This window comes from Cibotium barometz, chromosome 51, assembly GCF_041138505.1.
Source record: "Cibotium barometz isolate CiBa-2024 chromosome 51, ASM4113850v1, whole genome shotgun sequence".
NCBI lineage: Eukaryota > Viridiplantae > Streptophyta > Polypodiopsida > Cyatheales > Cibotiaceae > Cibotium > Cibotium barometz.
This window is the reverse complement of record NC_141096.1, coordinates 12227564-12237596: the sequence shown is the minus strand read 5'-3', so window position 1 is coordinate 12237596 and position 10033 is coordinate 12227564. Positions and strand designations below refer to the sequence as shown.

General features: G+C 43.0%; 1 protein-coding gene across 1 annotated transcript; it reads right to left on the bottom strand.

Annotated features, from left to right (window-relative positions):
* Positions 1-5343: 5343 nt before the first annotated feature.
* Positions 5344-9656, bottom strand: LOC147609333 (L-ascorbate oxidase homolog). The gene is made up of 8 exons (XM_086787790.1): positions 9107-9656; positions 8896-9005; positions 8490-8760; positions 7962-8064; positions 7371-7719; positions 6374-6751; positions 6121-6199; positions 5344-5814 (listed from the first exon to the last, which is right to left on the bottom strand). The coding sequence occupies exons 1-8, from the start codon at positions 9260-9262 to the stop codon at positions 5605-5607; spliced, it is 1656 nt and encodes a 551-aa protein (XP_086643916.1). The 5' UTR covers positions 9263-9656; the 3' UTR covers positions 5344-5604.
* Between the last annotated feature and the right edge of the window lie 377 nt (positions 9657-10033).

Genomic DNA, 10033 nt, shown 5'->3' with positions numbered 1-10033 from the left:
AACCCCTCAGCAAAGCCCCCACCACTCCTTAATGCCAACCTCGCCACAACAGCCTCTTCATCGCCTACCCTTCCACCCTTGTTACCAACTAATCACCCCTTCCACCAAACCCTAGAAGAAGGTGAAATTCCATCACTGCCACCGCTCGAGCGTGAGGAAGTCAACCCTCCGCTCAATCCACTCAACTGGAGGACCCTCTGGATAGAATGGAGTTTGAGCAAGCGATCCAAATCGTGCTTAATCAAGAGCTCCAAGCGACACCAATTACATGCATCACAGATCATATGGACATCAATGTCCCACGTATGTACATTGATGCCAACGTCGGACCTAGCAGAGTGAGAGCCACCACGCTAGCGAGGAGGCTACATTCGATCACCTGCCTGCTATACTAGGCCCATCACTTTTGATCTCATAAGTGAGCAGTCGGCTTGGAGGCTCTAGCCTTTTTGCTCAAGCCATTCATTTGGGAGACATATTCAAGGCGTCGTGACCCCTCCGCATAAACCTAGAGTACCTACCAATCCACAAACGGTGGGCATGGAACCTCTTCCAAAAGAAGCAACAAAAGAACTCAAAGCTGCAGTTTAACTTTCCATGGTTCACTCTTTTAACAATGCAGCAATCATACATCCTGCAGCCTCCATCCATGTGTTTAGATGTCAAGCTCAACATGAGCTAACACTCACGAGGTGCCTGCATGACCATTCGACATTTACATCACTGGCAGGTTTGGTAGATAGCATCGACATATCTTCGCCCAGAGATTCTATAGCTGGACTACACCGCCGACTAGTCGACACCTACCCACTCCATTTAGCGTGTTCATATTATGGACCGCTTGTATATACTCTATTATGTGTGTTAGTCACTTTATCTTCTTTGTAGACCTCTTTTGTTATGAGAAGACGAAGAAGAATTTTCAGCCTTTCACTTTGTGTGTTCTCTTCTAGGGTTTGTGTGAGTGTGTGTGTGCTTGCAAGAGCTCAAGCTCTCTTCTCCCCCTGCATCTTTTCCATGGTATCAGAGCCTGGTTCATGCTAAGGGCTGAATGGCAAGCAAGCGAAGCACATAAAGCAGTATGAGGATAAGATCTTCATCTACTCTTCCCCCCTTTGTGGTGTTGGCTACTACACCCTTGTCGAGAGCTCTTTGGGAGAGGCACCCGTAAATGAACTCTAATTGAGGAGCTTTCTTCACAGCAGGCAGAGCTATAGGACAACTATAAAGTCTATTGGATAGAAAATTTTGGGCCAAAAACACGTTTCGGGTGCGTTTGGACCTCCATTTCTCAGTTCACACGCGTTCACGGGAGCGGGCATTGCACATAAGTTTTGATTCTCTGCAGAACTCTATTTTTAGAACTGCAAGAAGGCGATTAGTTGTGCAGACACTATGTGTACTACTACAAAGAGGTCTTAAAGTTGCCATTGGGTGTAGGTATGCAAATTGAGGTCGTCACTAGTTGTGACAATTTGGTGCAGTAGAGTACTGCTCTACAGAGAATACAAGAGTTTGTGTAGGTCAAATAAGAGTGCTGTTTTTGGTAAATTTGTGTTGTAGACAAGATGTTGAATGATGGAATAAACCAGATTGTTGTAGAGAATCTTGACAAGAACAACTTCCATGCTTAGAGGTTTAGATTGACAAATTACCTGGGAAGAGGTTACTGTGGGACTACATTGAAGGTGAACATGAGGAGGCACCAGAGATACCGGAGATTAGTCCAACTGTTGTAGATGTAAAAGAATTCAAGGATTGGAATCAAGGAGCAAGGAAAGTCATGTATTGGCTTTCTATTAGTATACAGAACACCATGATTGGGCATATACAGGATGCAAAGTCACCTAAGGAGACATGGGACACCTTGGTGAAGCTGTATGAAACTAACACCAAGGCACGAAAGATTTAGTTGAAGAATGAGCTTCATACTCTGGAGTAGAAAAATATGTGTGTGAATGATGATGCCTTGAAGATCAAGGGCATTGTGGAATTTCTTACATCAATTGGTGTTTCTATTGTTGATGATGATGATAAGGTGGAAGTGTGTCTACGTGGTCTTAGGCCCCACAAGATCACTGAAGAGAAGAATTTGGGTGAAGATCAACAGTCTTCACAAAATAAAAATGGTTCAGAGCAACAGGCCTTCTACACAAGTGCAAGTAGAGGACGAGGTAGAGGTCGTGGTGGATGTGGCCAAGGTGGTGGCCAGACTGGTAATCATAATTATGGTCAGCAGCAGCAACAGTCCCAAGATTCGCAAAACAACAACACACATGTGAAAGAGGCCAGTTTAGAGGCAGGGGGAGTCCAAGAGGTCGTGGTAATTGGCAAAGGTAACGTAATGATACACGAGGCTATTTTTATTGTGGTAAGCCTGGACATGTGCAGAGGTAGATTGCTATAAGAAACAGAGTGACATGCAAAATGGAAAAGTGCAACAAAATAACTATGCGTCCTCTATCAGAAATAATGAGATAATGAGAGGTTGTTTGTTATGCACCATGTAGATAATGTTGATCTGGAAATGATATAGTAGCATGTAAGGAGGATGATGTATGGTATGTTGATTCAGGTGCTTTGAACCACATGACAAGTCATGGTGAGTGGTTGAAGGAAATGAAGTCTTGAAAGACCAGGTTTTGTTGAAACAGGGGATGACACTGCTCATCCGATTTCCCATGTTGGAGATGTGCCATTGTCTATGTAGGGTGGTAAGTTGAAGTACCTTGTAGATGTACTTGATGTTCTGAACATTACAAAGAATCTGGTTTCTGTTGGCAAAATGATTGAGTAGGGTTTGCATGTCCGTTTTAACCATGATGGCTATTATGTAGAAGACTTTAAAGATAAGTGTAGGTTGGTTGCAAAAGGCAACAAAGTGGGCAGAATGTTTACATTGAATGTAAATATGCCTAAAGTGAGTGCTGCAATGTTTACAAATGGTTCAGGAGAGAGTTGTTACAAATACAGACATTTGGCATAAGAGAATTGGGCATGTAAATGTGCAAAGAATGAAGTCTATGCAGACTAAAGAAATTGTGACAGGGCTGCCTAAGTTTAAGGTTGAAGGTATGCAGAAAGTATGTGAAGCATGTTGATTTGGAAAGCTAAAAAAGCATGTCAATTTGGAAAGCAAAAAAAGAAAGCATGTGAAGCATGTCAATTTGGAAAGCAAAAAAAGCATGTATTTTCACATGACATAAATGTGAGCAGAAATGTACTAGATGTTATGCATTTAGACGTATGGAGTCCTCCAAAGACTATGTCTATGGGGGCTGCAGTGGATGTTGATGGTGCCCTTGTGTGACGAATGCACGAGGGAAGCAAGTCATGAATTGCATGCATGTACTTGCAAACCTAGAGTTCATGAACTCCTCGCAAAAAGTGAAAAGCACAAGATGAACTTTCAAAGCAATACATCATTAATGTGCTTAAGTCGGAGTTCCATGTTTTACATGCGGGTCTTTGCTTCTCGAAGGAGTGGATGAAAAGACGAATCAAGCTTTTTCTCTCTAATAGGAGAGTAAATATCAAGAGAGAAGCAAAGAATAATTTGGAGAAGCCCAACGTTTACACGCACGAAGAGTGGAGGCACGCACGCAACTTTGTGGTGGTGAGAAAGCACCCACGTGCTTTTCAACAACAAGCGACGGTGAGTGCTTCCCGACTAGGGAAGCGAGGGGCTTCACACTTTGGCTCGGGATGAAAGTCCTCCTTCATTGCTCGTTTCGTAAGTACCTATTTTAGTAATCATTTCTTCTCCTCTTTCATTTTGTTTTGTACTATAATGTTTTCTTTAACTAATTGTATATTTTCTTTTTCTTTTTTTGTAGAGGGAGGTTGTTGGGCGTGACCCAACAAAGGAGGAGTATGACTATGGATAGAGAGCCCCACGTCCGCAATTATGACACTTGGATGGGTCTATTTTGGGGACTCAAGCAGATGAGGTAAGTGAGCCAAAACCCTTCTCTTGCCTACATCTAATTGTATTTTATTATCCTTGTGCTTGATGGCATGTACGAAGGATGAAGGGGAAGAGGAACAGGAGGATCCTGATTATTACGAGCATGAAGTAGTGGAAGGAAGTGAAGAGGATGACGAAGACGATGCTGATGATGATCACTCGACATCCGATGAGGATTCCACTTAGCCACCTCTTATTGATATATTTTTTGTATATATGGCCAAAGGCCCGACACTTCATAAAATAAAATAAATTTTGAGCTCAATTGCATTCTTCACAATCTATGTGTTTCTTATGTTTATGTTTGTGTCATGAAATTAACTCTGTTTTAATTTTAAAAAAAGAGCTGGGGCAAACTGGGGAGTCCTGTAAAGACACCTAGTCTGCCCCAACTTTTTTTTACTGCACAGTACTTTCTCTGCCCAATGAACCCGTTGCACTGAAAATAGCTGTATTTTTAGGCAACAAAAATAGCCCGACATCTGCATACCCTTCTAGTTATAAAAGCACTACTACACTGTCATTTTGTTGTAGTGTTACAATGATCCATGGGATGGGCTCAATTAATGTATCAAATTTATATCGCACTCTCTTTAGAGAGTGCATATCTTTATCCATGAGCGTAACCTTCTCGTGACAGTATGTGGTGCAACTAATAAGTAACTATCTTGTAGAAACTCGATTACTTTTGAAGACTCTTGTAAACAATCAAGGGCTTCTCTCTACCATCTGAAAGCTTGTAAGGTCTGATGTTTCACATATGTTCCTGCATAATCTCTGGAAAGGAAGCTTCGGGATAACATTCCTAAGTACATCTTTTGTGCTTTTCTATATCTCTAAGTGCTGACACTTTTTTATGAGAACCATCTAGCCATTCCATGCTTAGAGAGAGTTTTTGAGTTGGAGAGAGTTAGATAGAGGATGAGTTAGAGAGAGAGAGAGAGAGAGAGAGAGAGAGAGAGAGAGAGAGTGTGTGTGTGTGTGTGTGTGTGAGAGAGAGAGAGAGAGAGAGAGAGAGAGAGAGAGAGAGAGAGAGAATTAGAGAGAGATAGAGTTAGAGAGAGGCAGAGAAATAGTTAGAGAGAGAGAGAGATAGTTATAGAGAGAGATAATCCCAACTATTATCTACACTATTCTACTACGACCTACCATGAGGCCGAGCCGAGCGAAGGCTCGACTAGGTGGGAGTTCCTTGTGCTCCATCAGTTGAGCGTGAGGGAGAGCAACAACGCGCAGGTCACTAACTAGTTCAAATAGTTATATATTAGGCTTCTACAAATAGTCAACGTGGAAACCCGAGTGCGTCGGGGGCTCCTTTATAGCCCTCTACATGACTAGTAGCTCTACGAGCGCTTATTCTTCAAAAAGATCAGTAGAAAAACGTTCTCTTCAAAGGAAAGACACAATCTGGGAAAAAATAATTGTGTAACCTTCCGCTCAATACCTTTTCCAACATTGCAATTTTTTTAAGTTGTCAATTATTGTGTTCAATGACCATCCTCCTTCATAGTAAAGATCAATATCATGTGGAGTAGAATGGTGGGAGTACGTCACTTAGTAATCTTACAAATGGTTGGCAACAATGAGAAATTGAATGGATGATGAGGTGTCAAAAAAGGGGCAATAATTATGATGCTTTAGGCATATTTCAAGGCTTTGCCACATAGAATCACATTGGATGGTATGGGCTTCTGATTCTCATCTCCAAAGGGTCCGGCTGGGGGTGCCCAAACACGGATGTATAGCTCCTGGCCCAAGTATTGCCGCTGTAGGTGTTGCGAAGCCAATCTCCACATTCCCTTATTATCCAGTTGCACAAGAACCGCCGTCCAAGATTTGGGATAGACCTAAACATCACCACAATCACAGATTTGAATCATCGTGATGCTTCACGAACAAGCAAGCGCGTTTGCGTGCGCGCACACACATTAACATGGAGCAGCCATGGTGAACAAGCCAGCTCTCTCTCTCTCTCTCTCATATGCCTTCAAGGCATTCATGAGCAGCCATGGTGAACAAGCCAGCTCTCTCTCTCTCATATGCCTTCAAGGCATTACGTGGACGTTAATATGACTTTCTTTCTTTGTCTCTCAAACACACAGCGTATTTCAGTATTTTCTTCTTAATAATATCGTGACTAAAAAAGGGCTTACCTCGGTCGTTGAACGGGAAACAGCGTCCTGCATGTTGTAAAGCTTCCTGCTGGTCTTGTTCCAGGTTCCTTGCTCCATTCTGCTCAAAATAAACCATAATTCGAAGTCAACGTCTTGCGGAGCTCACTATATACAATAAATGAATCGATGCACATCCTGCATGGTCGCTCCAGTTAATGGCCACAGAGCACTAGTTAAGCCAAGCACTTAATATATTAGCGGTTAAGAATTAAGGCGCAAGCGCCGAGTTTACCCGACAACGAAGAAGCTGTAGCCGTCGAGGTGCCATGTCTGGAGGCTGTCCTCGTAGTTCTGGAAGATGATCTCGGTGAAGTTCTCCTTGAGGCCACTGCCTCCCACGAAGGTGGATTTGACGTAGACGCCTCCTCCCGCGGGCGGCCTCTGGTGGTAAGGGGTCACTTTGAACACTCCCGAGATGTTGAAGTAGTCGGCCAGCAGGAGTGGGGTGTCCGGGTACACGAAGGAATTGCCGTCCACCGCATACCTCTGCAGGCCCTTCGCATTAATGGGTGCCGAGGTGGCCAACACTATTGTCCTTTTTATTGGAATGTTTCTGTATATGTACGCCCCTTGTGGATTAGGCCGTGCGGCTCCTGTGCTCAGGTTCATCCTGCGAATTCGCACCATTAATAATTAATATGATGATTAAGCTTAAGCTTCTAGTCCCTTCATAAGAAAATGGGAATGACGTTTAAATTGGAAAAAGCTTGCACACCAGAACTAGAACGATTAAGCTTCATTCGTTACATGGATTAACCTTCCGACTTTGCATCTTCTGTGATGGACCCCCAGAATTCACCTCTAAGAAATCCCCCACCTAGATACTAAGGGTAATAAAAGATAGGTCTATTGTATATTTACAAATCATCTCCTGTTTTGTGAGCCAAATATATCAAATGAAAATAGACAAGATTGTAAAATATGTGAGTGAATTCATACAATTCCTCCAGTTGGAATAGAAATTCTCTAAAATTGGTTGCAATTCGTTTACGATAATGTCCAAGTAGGGATTCTAATCCCCAAAGATTGATGATTTTATATTAAGACCCAATATGATCATCAAAGTGGAAAAATACCTCTTATACGTAAGCATGAATACCTCAAGCTTTAACTATGCTATATAACCCTTTAATGCAGCTCGTCCTCATTAATACGTCCAACATTGCAACTCCTAAACTTAAAGAATTGCCAAAACTCAATATTTAAGAGTATGAACTTCATGAACTTGCCTGAGGTTCTTAGCCTGACCTATGGAGAATTGGTAGTCCATAGGAGAAGGGCCAGATGGATACTGAGGAGTGTTGTATGGGCCACTATGTACGTATTGGAGAAGGGCAACCCCATCAGGGACTTGCTCTACAAAGCGGGGGCTGGCCACTATGTAGTAGTTGCCTGGGGCTTGGTTCATGGTGACAAGCACGGACATAGACTGCCCAACATGGATGTCAAGCGAGTCATAGTAGTCCTGCTTGAGATAAGTCCCCTCTGCCTCCACCACCTGCATAGCATGATTTGCAATCCTAAAGTTCAATGACGTTGTTGCTCCTACGTTGGATATTCTGAAGCGATAGGTGCCCCCTGTACATGTGGAAACGCAGCAAATCAGAGTAAGCATCCAATGTTAAACAAACAAAATAATCAGCTACTATAATCCCGCTAGCCTGCCGTGCTATGCATGTAACTAAATGTATGCCTTTAAAAAATAAAGCCGTTTTAATTATATACATATTCTATATCTCTTGATTTAAAAAAAAGCCGGTTAGGTCAAAATTTGGATGCACGAGTTTGCAACTTTGGAATAAGAATAGATGAACATATACCAGCCTGAACCAAGAAGCTTGTGGCCCAAGGTTCCTGCCCATTGATAAGCACCCCATCTGGTTTAGAAAGAGGTGCACCCTGGTCTAAAGTTTGTCTCAAGACCTGCCAATCAATTAACAAAGATGGAAGGCTGATGTCAGTCAAGCTTTTTTTTTAAAAAATGTGATTCGAGTACTTGGCAAATTTGATGTGTGAGAGTTTCTTTACATTGTTTAGTGTGATGGAATATATTAATTTATTGACATGTGCCAACATCTGCGGCGGTGAATCCTCTTTCTTCTTGTTGTGTGTTCTCTCATCAAAGTTCACATCTTCATATTTGTAAGCTTCTTGAACCAAGTACCTCATGTTTGCATAGAGATCATGGCAAATTGCATTTTATGAACTTGCTTGTCTAGTACGGCAAAATTACAGCATTACACTATGAGGGCATAAATTTTGAGCTTGTATTATGTATTGAACTTGCATGTCCTCTTCCTCTAGCCACGTGAGAGAGAGAGAGAGAGAGAGAGAGAGAGAGAGATTACTTTGTGGTCGGAGTTGTACCAATCGCCGATGAGGACAGTGAACTCGTCGGCGGGGCGTGCGAAGGGGACGGAGATGATGTCGCGGTTGGCGATGGAGATACCGCCGAAGCCCCCCGCCGCCTTCTGGAAGAGCAGGGTCGGGTAGTAGAAGAAGCTGCCGATCTGGTCCTTGAACTGGATCACGTACGTCCAGTTACGCCCTGGCAGGATGGGGCAGTTGGTCCCCTGCGTCCCATCTTGCCATGCATCCTTCCTCATTTGAATCCCATTCCTATTGTTATTTTATTCACAGAAGAAAACAATCAACTCAAGCTTGCCACATTCATAACCTGATGTATGATTAATGCATAAGCTAACCCAGATTTACACAAAAAAAAAACAACGGAGGGAGTTTCGGTTCTTATACCACGTGAAAAGAAAGGGCTCATCCAAGAAATTATGGACGTTAATGGAGACCACATGGTTCGTTACTGTGGGAAGCGTTGGGCCGGGAAACTGGTCGTTAATGGCAATCACCTGCATCAACAACCAACAGAATTAATAAGTGTAAATTGCAGCTAGAATTCAAGTAAGTAATATTGGGCGCACATTGCTATCAATATAATAACAATAGCGACCTTCTGAGGTGGGGCGCCGCCCCCCAACGGGGATAACCATTTGTAGGTCACCGTCCAATCAAAGTATTGCGTGGGATCCTCTGCTCGAATGTTCCAGGGCGCCAGTAGAAACGCAAGTATAAGGATGGCCGGATATAACAAGTACACAGCGCCCATTGTGCTGCAGCAGTACTGAATCTCCGATTGAGTACTACTACTCTAATTGTTAATGCAGCAGGGTCTTGGATTTGAGAATGCAGATAAGTATAATATGATAATAATCACTGCTTAGACCTTTTGCTTAAGTGTCATAACAGAATATAATTTAGCTCTGGCTAAATGATCTGGGGGATAAACTCCAAAGCCACTAGCTAGCTAGTCATGCTTTGCAAAATCTCAAATCATATAGCATTAATATAGGGGCAAGAGCCAGGCAACCCGTAGGAGGTGAGGCCTAGAGATAGAGATGAGCCTGACTCTGGAAGTGCAAAAGCAGCGGGATAAAGCACATGGCACAGACTATGGAAGTGTGCACGTCCTACCCTCTTGAGGTATCGTGGGAAACGCTGATGAAAACCATGGGAAACTTTGGGGAGGCTTGCCAATGCAAGTTCCGCGTGGCCAGCTATATCCTTGCGGTTGGGCCTTTTGTTGACCTGCATTCCGATTGAATGCCAAAGTCAAAACTACAACAGCTCATATATATATATATATATATATATATATATATATATATATATATTAGGCCTCCATGCCACATGGGCTCCGGCCGCCCATAATCGACGACGAGCGCCAGCCTTACGTCTCAAACTACGTAAACATAGAATCCTCACACATACCAAAGTGCAACCAGCTTGCACTCACCCAGCTCGTCGGTGTAAAGCGAGTAACAGTCGCGTCGCTCCGCGTTTAGCTTTTGAAAGAGATATCATGGCTATGACAACCAGG